The sequence below is a fragment of the Scyliorhinus canicula genome, chromosome 9 (assembly GCF_902713615.1).
Source record: "Scyliorhinus canicula chromosome 9, sScyCan1.1, whole genome shotgun sequence".
Taxonomy (NCBI): domain Eukaryota; kingdom Metazoa; phylum Chordata; class Chondrichthyes; order Carcharhiniformes; family Scyliorhinidae; genus Scyliorhinus; species Scyliorhinus canicula.
Genome location: NC_052154.1, coordinates 77,053,826 through 77,075,237, shown reverse-complemented (window position 1 = coordinate 77,075,237; position 21,412 = coordinate 77,053,826). Strand labels below are relative to the sequence as shown.

At 44.1% G+C, this 21,412-nt stretch overlaps 1 protein-coding gene across 3 annotated transcripts in view; it reads left to right on the top strand.

Moving 5' to 3' along the window:
* Nucleotides 1-21,412, top strand: part of pdpr (pyruvate dehydrogenase phosphatase regulatory subunit) — a 94,596-nt gene that overhangs the window by 48,085 nt on the left and 25,099 nt on the right. For all 3 annotated transcript variants that reach the window (XM_038806969.1, XM_038806970.1, XM_038806971.1), the window contains 6 exons: nucleotides 448-640; nucleotides 2,664-2,788; nucleotides 3,977-4,132; nucleotides 5,387-5,520; nucleotides 11,590-11,738; nucleotides 13,998-14,110. In XM_038806969.1, the coding sequence (XP_038662897.1) occupies nucleotides 448-640; nucleotides 2,664-2,788; nucleotides 3,977-4,132; nucleotides 5,387-5,520; nucleotides 11,590-11,738; nucleotides 13,998-14,110 (870 nt within the window). The remainder of the gene's footprint in view (nucleotides 1-447; nucleotides 641-2,663; nucleotides 2,789-3,976; nucleotides 4,133-5,386; nucleotides 5,521-11,589; nucleotides 11,739-13,997; nucleotides 14,111-21,412) is intronic.

Here is a 21,412-nt window from a genome sequence, read left to right as displayed (position 1 = left end):
GAGAGGTGGCTATGCCTTTAGATTGGTACCCCAGCATATTCGGGGCGTGTAGGTGTGCCAGAAATTGAGCCTGAGAGGAGTTAATGGGATTATTACTCAATGTAAATACTCTGGAGGCCTCAACTGGTTTGGGTCACTGTGCGTAGTCTGCACGTTCTCCCTGTGTCTGTGTGGGTTTCCCTCGGGTGCTCCGGTTTCCTCCCACAAGTCCTGAAAGACGTGCTTGTTAGGTGAATTGGACATTCTAAATTCTCCCTCTGTGTACCCGAACAGGTGCCAGAGTGTGGCGACTAGGAGATTTTCGCAGCAACTTCATTGCAGTATTAATGTAAGCCTACTCGTGACAATAAAGATTATTATTATAACTGTCAGACCCCAGAGACATGATGTTGAATAATGAATGTGGTTGAATGCTCCAATTTATTTTTGCAACTATTATGTTGACAGAGCCACTCCTGAGTGCGTTGCTGCGACGGATGCCATCTCTGGAGTCAACTGAGATCCTGCAGCTGGTAAATTGCCCAGAATCCTTCACTGCCGACATGAGGTGCATCATGGGAGAGTCAGCAGCTGTGCAGAACTATTTTGTTTTGGCAGGAATGAACTCTAGTGGCTCGTCCTTCGCAGGCGGAGCTGGGAAGTGAGTGGTTCACTGAACACTGGGTGGGGCACAGTTATAATGTATGAACGCAAATGGGTGAAACGTTTCATAGCAAGTGTGGCCACAGGAGATGCGATGGGGCATGGGTTCATTGAGAGGTGTCAGGGAAAATAGTGATGACATGAAAATGTGAGAGAAATCAAATCAGTTGGAATGTTTTCTGATGGTTATATATTTAAAAAAATAATTAGAAAATGTAAGCTGCTCAAGGCAGTGATGTTTGGTTATGCAAATGGAACTAGTGCTTGTCACATTGATGACCCTAGCAACACTGCAAGCAGATGTTTATACAAGGCAAGCTGGTTACAATGGGAAACAGAACATAAGGATTTTGAATAAGGGTTGAAGGAGGAGGCAAAGTGTGAACTTTGCATTTACACTCTTTAGTAGACTACGAAGGAAGTGCACACTGACTTGTAGAAAGAAGTAAAGTTTTATTACAATAACGATTATTTACATGGCACGAAAGATCCCAACCGGGTATCTCCTCTATGTAGGTACCCAAACTGGCCAACTTTATACAGAGCTACACGTGGTTTAGGGTTCCCTGCCCCCTTTAATGAGGGAGTTCATATTCAGCAAGGCTCACGGGAAGTTTAATCATTGCCACTTTGTAAATCCTGTGCGCGTTATGACACACTCTAAAAGGTAGACTTGTGAAATGAAGGTAATTAAGTTTGACTTCTGAAGAGGTTCGTTCAGATAAGGGAAGATCAAAATAGAAAAAACTATATTTGGAGATGATTAAACCAATGCAAGGTTAGCTGTTTCAGACCTCGGGCACAGCAGGAATAGCTGTTTAACTCCCAGCAAGTCGTGTCTGTGAAGAAAACCTGTCTTGAGAAGCCAGTTAATTATTTTACCTCAGAAGCAAATCCCAAGGAGCTATAACTGCCTGCTGTGGAAACACGTTGCTGGGTTTTTTTTAAAGTTGGAAAAAAAATCTAAGATGTTGTGGAATACTTGGGGTGATTTAGTTCTAGAGTTTCCAGACTTGTGTCTATGTCAGAGCAGTCAATTTCAAATTTTCCTCAATGCTATTGGGAATTTGCGTTTTAAGTATCAAGTCTTCAGTCGTTGGTGAATCCCTGGTAGAAATTCTGCAGATATTTTGTTGAAGCATATAATAGCAGCATGCAGAGACTAGGAGGGAACTGGACAGAGGAGGAGAAGATCTGACCTGTTTTTAGTTTCTCAGACTGTCTTATCGAGCTAGTACCCTTTAGCAATTGGTGCCAGATCATCCACTCCAAGGTTTGCTAAAATCAAAAAACCTAAAGTATAATGGCTTAGGATGTCTTGAATTCAGCACAAAATTGAAGCAGATGGAGAAAATCTAAGATGCATGGTGTTAGATTCACTCGGGCTTAGCTGCTAGTCACCCTTTTTCTTGTAACCCAAGATGCCTTCCCTTGGACATGACGTGAAATGTTCAGACATGACTTTAATTCCACAAACTCACTTATTTGAGGGATTATTTCTTTTTACTCCTGGACAATATTTTTGGGATTTCAGTGACTGACGTGCTAGACTGTGACATATACTGCTTCTTCCTGAACGTATAGGTGGGATTAGTGTCCGTAGTCCTGATGCCAATACTTCCACCCGGAGTGTGAAGGTGGGACTAGAGAGTCCGACAGTGATCAATGTTACTATATGCATCGGCTAGATAGAGGTGTTTATCTATGATCAGGTGGCTCTAGTGCAACAAGGTTCTTAATTGATGTATCTGGTAAAATGGGCATAATGTTAGCCCAGATCATCATGGAAAAGAGTTTTTGATTAGTTGGTTTTGATATGATGTTCACTGACAAGATATGAGGACGCCATTACTGCTGATTCATTGAACATAGTTGTTCCCTTTCTTAACTATTTATTAATTTCCATTTAGAACCCTGTTCTTGTGATTCAGCAGCTCCTATAGTATGATTGATGGGTTTTTTTAATGCTCATTTCCTGAAAGCTTTTGGTTGTTTTGACTTTGTCTTCTTTCCCTTTGCAGGTACTTGGCTGAATGGATGGTGCATGGATACCCTTCAGTAAATGTCTGGCCATTGGACATCAAACGCTTTGGGCGGCTCCAGAGCAGCCGCACATTCCTTCGCCATCGTGTCATGGAAGTGATGCGTAGGTTTCCAGAGAACCGATATGTAAAGGAACAGTGATTGGGAGAAGGAGCGGGGCCTGACGCTGTGCTGAAGAGACCTTTATCCCTGATGAGTATATCAGATGTAGAAAACAGGATGCTGGCTGGGTGGGGTATCTAGCAATATTGTTCACTGAAACTCCAGTCTTTGCTGAAGTTCCTTTAGGGCTAGGGGTGTTGGCAGAGGTTCTGTTGATTTGGAGGCTTGAGGATGTATTTATGGGATTACCAGACGCAAGGGAAATGGGGTGGCGGGGTGCAGTTTCTCACCTGTTGTTCACAGAATAAATTCTTAAATTCAACCGGGGCTCCATTGCCCACCAGGAGAAAGGGCGGCAGTTTATTGGGTCAGTCACCTTGATACTGTCCCGCAAACCCCTGTGAAGTGTGATGTGGCCGATTGTCCTTTTTGACTCTCACATGGCTTCCAGTATCTAGCTGCGTACAATGTAAGAGGATTCCATCTTGTCATCCTGGATGGAGAGTGGTTTTGACATTGATACCGAAAATGGAGAAATAACGGAAGATGAGCAGAAAGAACAGTCTAATTTTTTCCCCCAAAGGTGTGCAGGTTAAGTAGATTGGCCATGCTAAATTGCATCTTAATGTCCAAAGATCTGCAGGTTAGCTGGGTTACGGGGATAGGGTGGGGGAGTGGACCAGGGCGGGATGCTCTTTCGGAGGTTTGTGTCAAGTGGTCTCCTTCTGCACTGTAGGGATTCTATGGTTTCTATGAAAAATGCAACGCAAAGTTGTTTAATTTGACCTTTGTTTATCTGACTTTTTAAATTCAATCACTCTCCCCGTGCTTGTGTGGTCTCACCCTCACAACCCAAAGATGTGCAAGGTAGGTGGATTGACCACACTAAATTTCCCCTTAAAAAAATAATAATAAAATGCAATCACTGCTGATATGCCAAGCATGGGAGTGTTTTATCTTAGCTGTTGTTCAGCTTGTCTGCTGTTTTGAAGATTGACAATTTGTAGTCTTTTTGCTTAGTTGACAGCTTTAAAACCACTTATAAGAGCAGCTGTAATTTGTGGTGTCTGATCCTTTGCTGCCTGTGCATTGTGACTGGTCTGGGTTGCAGACAGGGAGAAGCTGAGGGCAACGCAGACCTCTTTTTAAAAAAAAAAAGCTCACTTTTTGTTTCCCTTTCTGATTGCAGCTCTCATGTTTGAACTGAAGGTTCCTCGTTGGGATTTCCAGACTGGCCGACAGCTCAGGACCTCCCCCCTGTACGATCGCCTGGATGCACAAGGTGCACGCTGGATGGAAAAGCATGGTTTTGAGAGAGTCAAGCACTTTGTCCCACCTGGAAAGGGTAAGCATATCTAATGCATTTCATAAGTGAGTAAAGCAAAGCATCTTGATACCTGTATTGTGGCCGTCAGATATGGCTTTGGGTGGTAGTATGACATTTTTGAACCTAAATCTACATCATTAACAGTGCAGGTTACAGGGCGAGGGGATGACTTCAGAGATGGCGATCTGTACAATGATAAATGGTAACTGGCTCTGCAGAGAGGAACTAAGTAATGCGGCTAAATCTTAAGTGTCTTTCATAACCGGGCATTCAAAAGTGGTTTACAACCAATGGAATACTTCTGAAATGTAATCACTGTTGTAGTGCAGAACTTAAGTAAGTAAAATCTTCACATCCATTCCATTGGAAATAGACCCATTATGCAACTAGTCATTTTAATGGTTATCTGTACTTGCTCTCTCTATTTTTAGGAATTGTATGTTTGAAACCTTATAACCTTTATTAGTGTCACAAGTAGGCTTACATTAACACTGTAATCAAGTTACTGTGAAAATCCCCTAGTCGCCACACCACAGGGCCTGTTTGGGTACATAGAGGGAGAATTCAGAATGTGCAATTCACCGAACAAGCATGTCTTTCGGGACTTCTGGGAGGAAAAGCGGAATACCCAGAGGAAACTCACAGACACAGGGAGAATGTGCAGACTCTGCTCAGTGACACAAGCTGGGAATCGAACCTGGGTCCCTGGTGCTGTGAAGCAACAGTACGAACCACTGTGCTAACAGCCATCCAATTCACACCTCTGTATTTTTCTATGTTTTTCTTTCAAAATGAATTACCTCATATTAGTCTACATTAAATTGCATTTGCCTTCTGACTGCCCAATTGGCTAAACCGTCTCTTTCACAGCCCTCTTCAATGTTGGCCAAACCTCGATTTTTATCTTGTTAGAAAATATCAAGGTGGTGCTTTCTATACCCAAATGGAAGTCATCTATAATAACAATATTCTGTATTAGTGTCACAAGTAGGCTTACATTAACACTGCAATACACCAAGTGCAAAAATGGGGGCCATCAGGACACCAATTTCAACTCTTTTGAAGTCCAGGAATCGTGACTTTGATGTCCAACATTAATTTTTGTGCTTTATCCTGTTGTGTGTCCCACAATCAGTCTGTGGTCTGTATGTGCACCTTCTTCCCTTGTCTGTCCCACATTTATCTATAGCCTCTTATGCACTTTCTGTAATTGGCTGTCCCTTGTTAATCTGAAATCTCAATCTCTGAACTACTTATTTTTTGTCTTTCCAGATTTATTGGAATTAGACCAGAGTAAGACGTTCTACAAACCAGACTGGTTTGACATTGTAGGAGCAGAGGTCAAGTGCTGTAAGGAGGCTGTTTGTGTCATTGACATGTCATCTTTCACCAAGTTTGAACTCAGTGTAAGTTTCTGCTGAAGCAGGAATGCGTGCTACAGCTGGATCAATACTGATCCCCTCAAAAATATCCTAAAGGCTGAAAAATATAAGTGGCTGAAAATTACAATAGGGTAGCGTGCAACTAAAGAAGGTGAAGTATAGCAATACTTTGCTGTAGACTTGGGAACATGAATTGAGGGTGAAATCCTGAGGATCTGAATTGTGAATCCCTTACCAGATCTCCCCTACCTCTGTGCCGTTTAAATCCATCAGAATGGTCTTGCAGATTGTGGGGAGGAAAGAGAACATAAAAACACAAAATAGCAGCAGGAGTACCTGCTGAACATAACCTTTTTGACACAAAATGTGCCCAACTCAAATTATCCAGCCTCCACTGCTCTCCGAAAAGAAATTCCTCCTCACCTCCGTCTTAATTTGAAGATACCTTATTTTGATATGCCCCTAGTACTAGATTCCTGCAAGAAGAGTACCATGGGCGAAATTCTCCGACCCCACGCAGGATCGGAGAATCGCCCGAGGCCGACGAAAATCCCGCCCCCGCCACGGCAGAAATTCTCCGCCACCCGGGAATTGGCGGGGTCGGGAATCGCGCCACGTCGAGCGGCGAGCCCCCTGCGGTGATTCTCCGGCCCGCGATGGGCCGAAGTCCCGCCGCTGAGAGGCCTCTCCCGCCGCTGAGGTTTGAACCACCTCTGGTGGCGGCGGGATCGGCGGCGAGAGCGGGGTCCTGGGGGGGGGGGGGGGGGCGCAGGGCGATCGGACCCCGGGGGGTGCCCCCACGGTGGCCAAGCCCGCAATCGGGGCCCACCGATCGGCGGGCGGACCAGTGCCGTGGGGGCACTCTTTCTCTTCCGCCGCCGCCACGGCCTACACCATGGCGGAGGCGGAAGAGAATCCCCCAGCGCCGCTGACGTCACCACCGGCGCATGCGCGAACCGGTGAAGACCTTTCGGCCAGCCCCGGCGGCGGGCGTCAAAGGCTGTTGGTGCCGGTTTTGGCGCCAGTCGGCGTGGTGCCAACCGCTCCGGCGCGGGCCTAGCCCCCAAAGGTGCGGAGAATTACGCACCTTTGGGGAGGCCCGACGCCGGAGTGGTTGGCGCCATTCCGCTACGCCGGTACCCCCCCCCCCCCCCCTCCCTGCCGGGTAGGGGAGAATCCCACCCCATGTTCTCAGATCTACACTGTCATGCCTCCTCAGAATCTTCTGTTTCAATAAGATCATATCTTGTGCTTCTAAATTCCAATGAGTATGGTTCCAACCTGCTGAACATTAGCTCAAGGCAACCTCTTCATCCCTGGAATCAAACTAATGCACCTTCTCTGAACTGCTTCCAATGCAAGTTGAAGAAGATTGTGGAGTCATTTGGTCATTTACAGCATAGAAGGAGGCCATTTGGCATATTGAGCTCATTCCGGGCTCCTGCAGAACAGTCCAGTCAGTTCCATTCCCTGCTTGATCCCTGTAACCCTGTAAGTTTGTTTCCTTTAGTGCATATCCTTTTGAAAATTATTGATTCTTTTCCTTCCACCATGCTTGTGGACAATGAGTAATCATAGAATGTTTTCAGCTCAGAAATAAACCATTAGGCCCGTCTTGTCTATGCTGGCTCTGAGAAGCTCAAATACTGAGTGTGTTATGCTTAAATAAAGTAACTTCCAAATGTGGAATCTGCTTCAAACCATTGAACAGACAATCCAAAGGGACATTTTGTACAGGCCTGTCACTGGTTTTACTTATTGTAATCATGAGACAAGGTGACCCTGGAAGATTAACCTGTCCTGAGTATGAGCCTGTGAGATTGAACCAGTGTGGATATAACCTCTCTGAAAGGCCTGGGAATTCCAGTGGTGGATCAGGAACAGGCAATCATTGAGGCAATAGGAAGTTGTAAGGATCACAATCACATTAATTAATTCACCATTGAATAGGTTGTATTTCACACGGTTGCAAAAGTGCATGGAACCAAATGCTGTTAAGTTGACCTAAATTGGGAGATTTCAGGAAATGAGAAGTCCACCCACGTACAGTGAAAAGCATTTCAGAAGTTGATCTAGGGAAATGAAATATGGTTTGCAAATAAATGCAAAGCTCATAAGTGAAGGGCGGAAGAGGCAAATTGTGGAGGCTCTGACCACAATGTTCCAATTCTCCTTGAATTAGATTCTGAAATGGTCCAATTAGATTGGAAGTTGACAAATGTTGCACTGTGTTTCAAGAAAGAAGGGAGAAAGAATATAGACGAATTAGCCTAACACCAGTTGTTGGAAAAGTGATAGACTCTATGATTAAGGAAGTCTTAACAATACATTTAGAAACGCATAGTATGATTAGAACAAGTCAACATGGTTTTACTAAAGGGAAATCCTGTTTGACAAATGTATTACATATTTTTGAGAATATAACTAGGAGGATAGATAAAGGAGAACTAGTAGATGTAGCATACCTGGATTTCCAAAAGGTTAATAGGCAAGATAAGAGCTTAAGAGAGTTGGGGCAGCACGGTGGCACAGTTGTTAGCATTGTTGCCTCACAGCATCTGGGACCCGGGTTCAATTCTGTGTGGAGCTTGTACTTTCTCCTCGTGTCTGCGTGGGTTTCCTCCGGGTCCTCCGGTCCTCCCATAGTCCAAAGATGTGTAGATTAGGTGGATTGGTCATGCTAAATTGCCGCTCAGTGAGTTTATAGAGATGTACAGGTTTGGTGGGTTTACGGGGATAGGGTATAGCAATGGGCCTAGATAGGGTGCTCTTTCAGAGGGTCGGTGCAGACTCCATGGCCTCCTTCTGCCCTGTAATGGTTCAATGTTTCTAATATTTTAGCATCGATAGAGGATTGGTTAATGGATAGAAAGCAGAGAGTGGGCATGAATGGTTCTTTTTCACGTTGGCAAGCAATGAGCAGTGAAGTGCTGCAAGAATCAGTGCTGGAGCCTCAGGTATTTACAATCAGATAAATGTTTGCTGATTCTACAAAGTTAAGGGGAAAGGTAAACGGTGGGGAAGACAGGCTGCAAAGAGTAAGGTGAAGTGAGTAGGCAGCACGATTGCAGATGGGTGTAATGTCGGGAAGTGTGAAATTATTCACTTTGGTTGTAGAAATAGAAAAGCAGAAGATTTTTTAATAGGTGTGAAACTCGTAAGTGTTGATGTTCGAAGAGACTTGGGTATGCTCAAAAGAAATGCAGAAAGTTAGCATGCGGGTAAAGCATGCACTTGGAAAGAAATTGCATGTTGGCCTTCAATAAAGGGGATTGGAGCACAAGATAAAGAAACCTTACAATTGTAGAGGGTTTAGTGAGACTGCATCTAGAATACTGCATGCAGCTTTGGTATTCACAGTTAAGAAAGATATACATAATTGGAGGCAGTATAACTAAGGTTCACTAATTTGGGATGAGGGGGTTGTCCTCTGATGAGAGGCTAAGTAAATTGGGTTTATATTCTCTGAAGTTTAGAAGAATGAGGTCTCATTGAAACCTGCAATGTTCTGAAGGGGCTTGATGGGGCAGATTTTATACCCTGGTCAGGGGACACCGTCTCAGGATAAAGGGGCCAGCCTTTTAGGATTTTAGGATTGAAACAAGGAGAAATTACTTTACTTAAAGGGTTGTGAATCTTTGTATTTCCCTACCCCAGAGGGTTGTGGATGTTCTATCGTTCAATACATTTAAGACAGGGATAAGTAGAATATTGGTGTCTCAGAGAATTTTTAAAAAAAAAGTATTTTTATTAAGGTTTTGCAGAATTTTTCATAATAAAACAGTAGTAACCATAATAACAAAACAAACTAGAGTGAACATTAACATAGTACAAAAAGAGAATATACAATAACAATTAAATAGACATTACCCCACGCAACCCAGTCTTCCCAAACCATTGAGTCTCTCCACATTAATAAAATCCGTCTCCGGGCTACTGGGGAGCCAAAGGCCAAGACGTCGGCCTGGTGTCTCAGACAATTAAAGGATATGGGAAGCGGATGCGAAAGTGGAGTTAAAGTCCAGGATCAGCCACAATCGCACTGAATGATGGAACAAGCTTGACAGACCATATGGTCTCCTCCTCCCATTTCTTGTGTTCTTGTGACACTTCTGTTTAAAAAGGGGAAGGTGGGTGGGGTAAATCTGGAATCTGTGGACCTGTCAGCCGAATGCAATGAAGTTACTGTGAAAATCCCCTAGTCACCACATTCCGGCGCCTGTTCGGGGAGGCTGTTACGGGAATCGAACCGTGCTTCTGGCCTATCTTGGTCTGCTTTCAAAGCCAGCGATTTAGCCCTGTGCTAAACAGCCCCTTTTTTTTTTGCTGCTTTACAACCCTCTGTGTGCACTCTTTTTATCCATGGATCCCTTTGATCCTTGATTCTGGTAGGATCTTGCTGTCATTGGCATGTTACTTTGGACTGATTTTTTTTGGTTGTAAAATTGAACTGCATTTTCAAACAATAGAGCCACTGAACTGTGCCAGACTGCAGTCCTCATGAGTTTGACATGCCTCTGATCTGATGTCAGTAGCAAATATCCTTCCTTTTGTGCATGTCAAAATCATTTGGATAAATGGAAACAAAAGAGGTTCAGCTGCACAGCACTACTGTGTCTCACCAATCTGCAAAGTGTCAATTTACACCCATACAATACTTTCTGAGCTGCCTTCATACACCTCTTAATACAATGATGTCCAATATATTGGTCATTTGAGAATCCAGATATTGCTAATTGCATTTATGATTAGTAAAATAAAAGAATAAGCATTTATCTCCATATTGGCATGGTATATGAATGTTTATCATAGTTTTTGTGTATGTTTATAGGTTAAAATGGAAAAAGCAAGCATTTTTTGATTCAGTCTTTAGTTCCCAGTATATAGAATGGTGTTACTAAATAAATCTACACATGTGAAGTATGTTTATGTGGATATGAGAATGTACCCAAATTGATTTTAACCAGTACTTGTGCAAGTGGCTAAAACAATGTCTTTGGAGCTACACGTGGCTAGTCAGTAATTTATTTTAGATAAAGCTGCTTAATCCCTTTATCCTGTTCCTCAATTTCTTTTAATGTGGGACCTTATCAAATGGCTTCTGAAAATCTCATTTCAGCTCATTGATATCAGTAGTTTGCCATCACAGAAGTTAGACTTTAATTTCCTTATTCAGCCACTTCTTTTGATGCCCAGTTTAGTAAGTGGATTTGCCCAAGGGACTTACAGTGGAATTGAAATTCTTCACTGTCAACCTTGTTTTAAAAAGATTTAATCCAATCAAAAATCCAAAGGATGAAACTTCACTTTTTAAAAATAAAAAAGTCTAATTTGAAGTCTTGGAGTACTTTTCCATGTAATCCTGTTTACTGGTTATGTAATGGCATTATTTATGTCATGCCAACATTTTTTTTGGGATCTACTGGAGCGGCCTTTTGAGACTACACCAGTTGCCATCTCCAGATGCAACTGATGGTGCGCAGACCCAAATCTCATAACTGAGAAATGCTTTGCGTTTCTTTAGTTTCTTACCACGTCTCAGCAATATATGAATGTCCTTCACATGCATTGAGCGTCTCTGAAGTGACTGTTACGCGAGTAAAATCAGTAGCTGCTGTGTGAATAGGATTCCACAGCCCTAGCTTCCAGTTACTCTTCCCGATGAAGAGGAGACTGCATTAGCTTATCTCTGGAGTTTTCAAAATTAAAAAAAACAAACATTTTTTCCATTTAAGGGGCAACTTAGTTTGGCCAATCCACCTACCCTGCACATCTTTGGGTTGTGGGGTTGAGACCCATGCAGACACGGGGAGAATGTGCAAACTCCACGTGGACAGTGACCCGGCACCGGGATTGAACCCGGGTGCTCGGCACTGTGAGTCAGCAGTGCTAACCACTGAGCCACCTTGCCGCCCACCATCTCTGGAGTTGGTGGTTGAAAAACTAATGTTGATCAGGACCAATGTTTCCTCTGAACTGCGTGAGTTCATGATTGCGCAGAAGCCTAGAACTTAACCAAACAGGCCACGCACAGAAAGCCATTCCTTTTAGTTCTGTATATGCATTGTGTGCTGATCAGACTCTCTGCTCAAGTCCTCAGGTGGCCAGGCACTAGAAATACTGCAGCACCTCTGCTCCAATGACTTGGATGTTCCTGTGGGACACATTGTGCACACAGGAATGCTGAATGAACGGGGCGGCTACCAGAATGACTGCAGCGCAGTGCGACTCAACAAACGCAGGTACTTGTTCACATGTCTGCTCAGAAGCCACTAAAGTTCGTCACCAGGGAATCACACATTGTCATTTGAAACCTGCCATCAGAATATTATTACAGCTTCCTTTACGTACAATGGCTGCAATAGTGTTTATTGAGGAAATGATCAGCAGAAAGTGTGACTGCTTCTGCTTCCAATCTTCTGCTACCATCCCACTCCTCAAAAAGAACAATGACTCTTGACTCTTTTGTTCTTGCAAACTACCACCTCCAACCTCCTTTTCCTCTCCAAATTCCTTTAGCATACTGTCAGCTCCCAAATCTGTGCCCATCTTTGTAGAATGTTTGACAGGTATGCTGATACCCAACTATCCCAACACCAAATCTCTTGATTCCACAGTCTCTTGTCAGACTTCTTGTTAGACACCCATACTAGATGAGAAAAATGTCCACCAATGAAATATTAGGAAGATCAAAGTCTTTGTTCTTGCCACAGACTTTGTTCCCTAATTACTTATTCCATCCCTTTCCTTGGCAGCAGCCTGAGACTGAACCAAACATCTGTAACCCTGGAGTCATATTTGACAATCTGTTGAGCTTCCAACTACACATCCGTGCCATTTTGAGACCACCTCTTTCATTTCTGTAATATCATCTGGCTCCATACCTGTCTCAGTTAATTTGCTGTTGAAACCCTTATCCATGCCTCTTGACTACTCCAAGATATGCCTGGCCAGCTTCTCTCATTATACTGTTCGTAAACTTGAAGCCAGCTACAACTCTGTTGCCAAATATCTTTCACATGAAGTCCCATTCACTCATCATCCCTATGCTCACTGGCGTTTATTAACTCCTGATGAACAACACCATGATTTTAAAATTCTCCAACCTCGTTTTCAAATTCCTTCATGGCTTTGCCTGATCTCTGTAATCTACTCCAGCCCCGTAGCCCTCCAATGTCTGGACTCCCCAATTCTGACATCTTCAGCATTCCCAATTTTGAATTGCTCCACCATTGATGTCGTGTCTTCCATCCTTAAAACTCTGTCTAATTCTCCTTTCTCTTAACATGCTTCTTAAACTTAGGGTGGCACGGTGGCGCAGTGGTTAGTGCCGAGGACCTGGGTTCGATCCCAGCTCTGGATCACGGTCCGTGTGGAGTTTGCCTATGCTCCTCGTCTCTGCATGCTCTCACCCCCACAACCCAAAGATGTACAGGGTAGGTAGATTGGCCAAGCTAAATTGTCCCTTAATTGGAAAGAGATTATTAGGAACTTTAAATTTAAAAAAAACACTCATCAGGTGCTCCTTAAACTTGCATCTTTAGTCAAACCTTTGGTCACGTACCTGACTAATGTCTTGGTGTCACATTTGGTTTGTTAATGCTCTTAAGAAACACTTTGGGATATTTTATTACATTAAATACAAGTTGTGTTTGATTTGGCAAGTAAAATGTTGCCACAGTACACTCCATGTACAAGGATAGGAACTTCGGCCTGCTTTGTTCAAAGAGGTCCAGTCGATATAAAGAGTGTCTAAATGTCGGAATGGTGGGTGTAGTTGAAAAATGCAAGTCCAGGAAGTGTTGGCCTTGTTCCCAAGTTTCACAGTGCACTTTGAGAAAACTTTGATATCTATGGAGACTTTGTGTTGACCTGTTGCTGGCACCTTCACATTCATTTTGCTATTTTGTCCCATCCCAGTCCATTACATGGTGATGTTTGACATGAGATGCTGAACTAATTTGAGAAGAGTTGAGATCTCTGTCCAAACAGGAGTAAAGTATATTGATTTTTTGCATTTTTCATTGTATTTGGCTTTGTTGACGCTTGCTGAACAAACTTAAAGAAGTCATTAATTTATTGCCAAATGTGTTGCGATTCTGCCTGCTGTCTTTGAAAAGTCTTCTATTTTTGCAAAGAGTTTTTGTGCCGTGTGTTGCAATTAAAACAATTTGTTCCCTGTTTATTGCTGACTTGCATAAACAGTGGGAATACTGTACCAGATTAAAGTCTTGCTTTAAAGGATATTCATTGAAACTGAACATTCAAATGGCAAAAGAGGAGAGGTCTCAGAAAAAAGGCCCCTCAGAGATGAACGTAATTGTGGTAATTAAATTGTAATCCTGCTTGTTGGAGCTCTTTGCCACACCTTTTGAGTAGAGTGAGCGGGGCAGTGAAGGTGTTGTGTTGACACCCCTCTCTGCAGTGATGTTGAGTCTTCTATGTGCTGTAAGGCGAGTAAATTTTGTTGGAATTAATATGTGCTTTTGTTCAATTCTCAGCTTCTTTATCATCTCTCCCACAGACCAGCAGGTACACTGTTGGTCTTGGCTCAAACAGCATATGCCCAAAGATAGTCAGCTACAGCTGGAGGATGTGACCTGGAAGTACACAGGTATTGCACACTTAGTCACATGCCACACCTAACTTGGCTGTTCTGAGAGCCATAAGTCACATTTTCACCTGTAACTACTTTCAGGACAGAGCACTTACTATTTCAGGATGGAGGGCTCTGATTTGAAAAACATTTGAGTCTTACCACGTCAGAAGAAATGTTTTCAGTAACTTCACAGCATTGTGTAAAGTTACTGAATACTGCATAGAGTCTCTATGGCACCAGCGTGAGAGTTAAACAAAGCAGTGTGAGGGAAAAGTCACAACAGAAACTTTGAGCAAGTTTTTTTTTCAGTTGATTACTTGCCTTTCCTACTAGAACCTTTTGAAATAAAATGAACTGCATTTGAGGCTGAAGTGAATGATTTAATTCTGTGACCTCAATAGCTCCACTTGAGCCAGGTGTTGACTTACACAATTGTTATATTTGAGAGTTTTAGCATCAGTGAGTCACACAGTTACTTTTTTTTTCCACTTTGAATTTTCTTTTATTTGAGCTACAGATTAAGGCTGATTGTATGGGGCATATATCACAGCATAATATAGTGCAGAAGAGGCCCTTTGTTTGGCCCATTGAGTCTGCACAATGAATGAAATACTCCTGACCTGCCTGCCTAATCCCATTTGCCAGCACTTGGCCCATTGCCTTGAATATATGACGTGCCAAGTGCTCATCCAGGTCCCTTTTAAATGACGTGAAGCAACCCACCTCTATCACCCTCCCAGACAGTGCAATCCAGACTGTTTCCACCCTCTAGGTAAAAAAGGTTTTTCCTCAAATCCTCCCCATAAACCTCTTGCCCATCATATTGAACTTGTGTCCCCTTGTAACTAACCCTTCAACTAAGGGGAACAGCTGCTCCCTATTCACCATGTCCATGCCCCTCATAATCTTGTAAATCTTGACCAGGTCGTCCCTCAGTCTTCTCTGCTCCGGCGAAAACAACTCAGGCCTATCTTCATAACTTAAATGATACATCCCAGGCAACATCCTGGTGAATCGCCTCTGCACCCCCTCCAGTGCAATCACATCCTTCCTATAATGTGGCAGCCAGAATTGCACACTAATTCAGCTGTGGCCGAACCAAAGCTCAATGCAGCTACAACATGACCTCCCAGCTTTTGTAATCTATGCCTTGATTGATAAATCATATACCTTTTTCATCATCCTATTAACCTGCCCTTCTGCCTCAGCACACCAGAATTGTTCCTCAGAATTTCCCAGTGTCAGGCAATTTATTGAATACTTCCTTGTCCCATAGATTCTGAAGTTCCAGGAAAGAGGACAGAGGATGGTTGATGAAGAAACTGGATTCATGACACTAGGAAAACACTGAGCATATTTGTTTTAAAGAATGCTCCAGATTCTTATCCATGTTGGCCTCAGCTTGAGTTCACAGGCAACCTTGTGACTGAAATGTGGTCCGTTAGAGTGTAGCATTCGGATCTAACTGAATCCTGTGTGCAAGTAGCTACTGAAGTTCTGTACTTGAGTTTTGAAGAGGTGACCAGGTGTGTAGATGAGGGTAGGTAACATAGAAAATAGATGCAGGAGTAGGCCATTCGGCCTTTTGAGCCTGCACTACCTTTCAATATGATCATGGCTGATCATGCAAATTCAGTATTGTATAACTCCTGCTTTCTCTCCATACCCCTTGATCCCTTTAGCCGCAAGGGGCATGTCCAGCTCCCTCTTGAATAAATCCCAACAAACTGGCCTCAACAGCTTTCTGTGATAAAGAATTCCACAAGTTCACAACTCTCTGAGAGAAGAAGTTCTTTCTCATCTCAGCCCTGAATGGCTTATTCTTAGGCTGTGACCCCTAGTTATGAATGTCCCCAACATCGGGAACATTCTTCCCGCATGTAGCCTGTCCAGTCCCATCAGGATTTTATATGTTTCTATGAAATCCCCTCATTCTCCTCAACTCCAGTGAGTACAAGCCCAGTCAATCCAGTCTTTCTTCATATGTTAGTCCTGCCATCCTGGGAATTAGTTTGATGAACATTCACTTGACACCCTCAATAGCAAGAATGCTCTTCCTCAAACTAGGAGATCAAAACTGCACACAGTACTCAAGGTGGGGCCTCACCTGCAGCAAGACATCCCCATTCCTATACTCAAATCCTCTCCCTATGGAGGCCAGCCTGCCATTAGCTTTCCTCACCGCCTGCTGTACCTGCATGCCGACCTTCAGCGACTGTTCCACAGTTTTCACAGTAACTTCTCTGCAGTGTTAATGTAAGCCTACTTGTGACAACAAAGATTATTTATTGGGTAGCACGGTAGCATAGTGGTTAGCACAATTGCTTCACAGCTCCAGGGTCCCAGGTTCGATTCCCGGCTTGGGTCACTGTCTGTGCGGAGTCTGCACGTTCTCCCCGTGTGTGCGTGGGTTTCCTCCGGGTGCTCCGGTTTCCTCCCACAGTCCAAAGATGCGCAGGTTAGGTGGATTGGCAATGCTAAATTGCCTTTAGTGTCCAAAATTGCCCTTAGTGTTGGGCGGGGTTAAAGGGTTATGGGGATGGAGTGGAGGTGTGGGCTTGGGTGGGGTGCTCTTTCCAAGAGCAGGTGCAGACTCAATAGGCCGAATGGCCTCCTCCTGCACTGTAAATTCTATGATCTCACATTAACCACATTTTATTGTATTTGCCCACTAAGCCAGCCTGTCCAATTCACCCTGCAGCCTCTTTGCATCCTTATCACAGCACACACTGCCACCTAGCTTAGTGTCTGCAAATTTGGAGATACAGAATGCAATTCCTTCATCCATATTATTAATGTATGTTGTGAACAGCTGGGGTCCCAACATTGAACCCTGTAGTACCCCCACTAGTCACTGCCTGCCACTCTGAAAAGGATTCTCTGCTCCTTGTCTGCCAACCAGTTCTCTAGCCACGTCAATACATTACCCGCAATACCATGAGCTTTAATTTTGCTTACTAATCTCTTGTTTGGGACCTTATCAAAAGCCTTTTGAAAGTCCAGATACACAACATCCATTGGTTCATCCTTGTCCACTCTACTGGTCACGTTCTCAAAAAATTCTGGAAGATTTATTAAGCATGATTTCCCTTTGGTGAATCCATGCTGACTTGGACTGATCCAGTCCTCGCTTTCCAAATGGTCAGTTATTTTATCCTTAATAATTGACTCCAGCATTTTCCCGACCACCGACTGCAGGCTAACCAGTCTATAATTCCCCATATTCTCTCCCTTTTTTTAAAAAGTAGGTTTACATTAGCTACCATCCAATCAATTGGAACTCTTCCAGAGTGTATAGAATGCTGGAAAATGATCATCAATGAGTCCATTATTTCTAGGGCCACTTCCTTAAGTACTCTGGGATGCAGAGCATCAGGCCCTGGGGTCTTTAATCCCATCAATTTCCCCAATACAATTTCCTGACTAATAAGGATTTCCTTCAGTTCCTCCTTCATGCTCGACCCTCTGTCCCCTAGTATTTCTGGAAGGTTATTTGTGTCCACCTTGGTGAAGCCAGATCCAAAGTATTTGTTCATCCGGTCTGCTATCTCTTTGTTGCCCATTGTGAATTCATCTGATTCTAAGTGTAAGGGACCCACATTTGTCTTCACCAGTCTTATTCTCTTCACATATCTATAGAAGCTTTTGCAGTCATTTTTGTTTTCTGCAAGCTTACTCTCATTCTATTTTCCCCATCTGAAATAAAACCCGCTGTCTTCCTTGCTGAATTTTAAATTTCTCCTTCAGGCTTGCTCCTTTTTCTGGCCAATTTATATGCCTTCTCTTTGGCTTTAACACTATCCCTGATTTCCCTGGTTAGCCATGGTTGAGCAACCTTCCCCGTGATACTCTTGCGCCAGACAGGGATGTACAATTGTTGAAGTTCATCCATGTGTTCTTGAAATGTCTGCCATTGCATATCCACCGTCAACCCCTTAAATATCCTTTACCAGCTTATCCTAGCCACTACACATCTCAAATTTGCTTTCTTCAAGTTCAGGACCCTAAACGGTGTTACTCACCACCTTATTGAAGAATTCTACCACACTATGGTCACTCTTCCCTAAAAGATCTCGCACCACAACTTTGCTAATTAATCCTCTATAATTGCACAATACCCAGTCTAGGATTTCCTGCTCTCTAGTTGGGTTCCTCGATTGGTCAGGAAAACCATCCCTTATACATTCCAGGAAATCTTCCTCCATCGCATTGCCACCAGTTTGATTAGCCCAATCAATATGCAGATTGAAGTCACCCATAATAACTTACTACATACATCTCTAATTTCCTGTTTGATGCCAACCTCAACCTCACAATTACTGTTTGGAGGTCTGTACTGTATACAACTTCCACAAATGCTTTTTGCCCTTTGGCGTTCTGCAGCTCCATCCATACAGATTCCACATTGTCCAGGCTAATGTCCTTCCTTACTATTGAGATAATCTCTTTAACTAGTAACGCAACCCCACCATCCTTTCCTTTTCTTATGTCTTTCCTGAATATTGCATACCCCTGGATGTTGAGTTCCCATCCTTGGTCACCCTGGAGTCAGGTCTCCGTGATCCCAATTACTCATATCCATTAATGATTGTTGGCGCAGTTAAATCATCAACCTTTTTACAAATGCTCTTCACGTTGAGACACCGAGCATTTAGGCTTGTTTTTTTTTTTTGTTACATTTATTGCCCTTTTAGAATTATGATGTAATGTGGCCCTTTTTGATTTTTGTCTTTTGTTTCTCTGCCTTCCACTTTTCCCTTTACTCCTTTTGTTTCTGTTGCCACCTTAGTTCCCTCCGACTTCCTGCGACGGTCATCATCCCCCTGCCATATTAGTTTAAACCCTCCCCAACAGCACTAGCAAACATCCCCTAGGACATTGGTTCTGGTCCTGCCAAGGTGCAGACTGTCCGGTTTGTATTGGTCCCACCTCCCCCAGAACCAGGAATTTGAATCCCTCCCTCAAGCCACATATTCACCTTGGCTATCTTGCCATTCCTATTCTGACTAGCACTTGACACTGGTAGTAATCTTGAGATTACTATGTTTGAGGTCCTGCTTTTTAGTTTAACTCCTAACTCCCTACATTCAGCTTGTAGGACCCCATCCAGTCTTTTACCTATATCGTTGGTGCCTGTATGCACCACGACAGATGGCTGTTCACCCTCCCCCTTCAGAATACCCTGCAGCCGCTCCGAGACACCCTTGACCTTTGCCCCGGGAGACAAAACACCATCTTGGAGTCTCATTTGTGGCCACAGAAACGCCTATCTATTCCTCTCTGAATCTCCTATCACTATAGCTCTGCCACTCTTTTTCCTGCCCTCCTGTGCAGCAGATCCAGCCACGGTGCCATAAACCTGACTGCTGCCACCATCCCCTGGTGAGCCATCTCCCCCAACAGTATCCAAACGGTATATCTGTTTGGGAGGGAGATGACTGCAGGGACCTCTGCACTGCCTTCCTACTCTTCCTTTGTCTGGTGGTCACCCAATCCCTATCTTCCTCAGTACTTTTTACCTGCGGTGTGATCAACTTACTGAACTTGCTATTCACGATTTCTTCAGGATCGTGGTTGCTCTGAAGTGAATCCACCTGCAGCTCCAGAGCCGGCAAGCGGTCTGACAGGAGCTGCAGTTAGACACACTTCCTGCATGTGAAGGAGTCAGGGACACCGGATGGGTCCCTGAATTCCCACATCGCACAGGAGGAGCATGACACTGGTCTGGGATCTTCTGCCATGACTTGACCTTTAAGTTAACTTTCCAACAACGCCAAGAGAGAATAAGAGAAAATAAAATAGAAAAAAAAAAATAAAAACTACTTTCTAGTCACCAGCCAATCACTTACCTGCTGGCTGTGATGGCACAATGACTGAGTTGACTTCTCTCAAAATCCTCTTCTGCTGCCTCTGTTGGATGACCTTCCTCCTGTTTGTCACTGGAGGGGTTCTTCAACTACCCACAGAACAGTCTGAGGTGACTGAGTTGACTTCTCTCAGAATCCTCTTCCGCCTCCTCTGCTGGATCTAGTGCAGTTGATGTAGTTTATATGGATTTCAGCAAAGTCTTTGACAAGGTCCCACATGACTGGGACTGCTTTAGTGACTGGAAGCCAGTGTCCAGTGATGCACCACAGGGATCTGTGCTGGGTTCCCACGAGCCCAAGAAAAATTACCTACTCCCAACAACAATAATAACCAGTGCTTTCCCCACCCCCCCAAATAGCTGATGGTGAATGATTTATTTTTTCTAAGATCAAAACATGTATTTGCAAGAATGTTGCAACCATAGTCGTCTTGACATCAAGGCTGCATTTGACCAAGTATGTCAAGGGCAGTCAGGGCACTTAGAGACAGGAAGGACGTCACCGTGAATGCCATCTTATTGAGCAGTATGGCCGCTCCCACTAGCCCTCATTCTGTAACATGATTGATATGTCTGTCCTACCCAGCTTTTTCTTGCCCTCATGCAGTCCTTCTAGAACATAGAACATAGAACAGTACAGCACAGAACAGGCCCTTCGGCCCTCGATGTTGTGCCGAGCAATGATCACCCTACTTAAACCCATGTAACCCGTATACCCGTAACCCAACAATCCCCCCATTAACCTTACACTACGGGCAATTTAGCGTGGCCAATCCACCTAACCCGCACATCTTTGGACTGTGGGAGGAAACCGGAGCACCCGGAGGAAACCCACGCACACACGGGGAGGACGTGCAGACTCCACACAGACAGTGACCCAGCCGGGAATCGAACCTGGGACCCTGGAGCTGTGAAGCATTGATGCTAACCACCATGCTACCGTGAGGCCCTGATGGTGAATGATTTATTTTTTCTAAGATCAAAACATGTATTTGCAAGAATGTTGCAACCATAGTTGTCACTCTCTGTCGGGAGTGTCTCTTGGAGGAAGATTACATTGGTCTTCAGGCTTTTAAGATGGGCGAACACTCTGGATCATTTCACCATGGGATGGGATTGTGCCCCTCCCCCTCCTGCAGGGTCAACCAGTGGGTATACCCCTGCAATCCAGGGTTTCCCTTTGTTTGGGTGCTCTTTTAGATGCCCATGTTCTTGCTGTCACCATGTGTGACCTGTTGTAACCAGCGTTCTGCCCAATCCCCCCCTCCCCCCGGGCCTGTGTACCCCTCTCGTCTCCTTCTCCCTGTGGGCCTTGATGCTCTCCAGCAGGCCCACAGTGCAGAGTCTGCAATCACCGCTCTGGTTTTCCCCACTGCCTCCTTGAGGGGGGGGCAGGGCATCTGCGACCGCTGCTTTCACTGTTGTCATCATTCCCAGCTTGATCGCTTTCC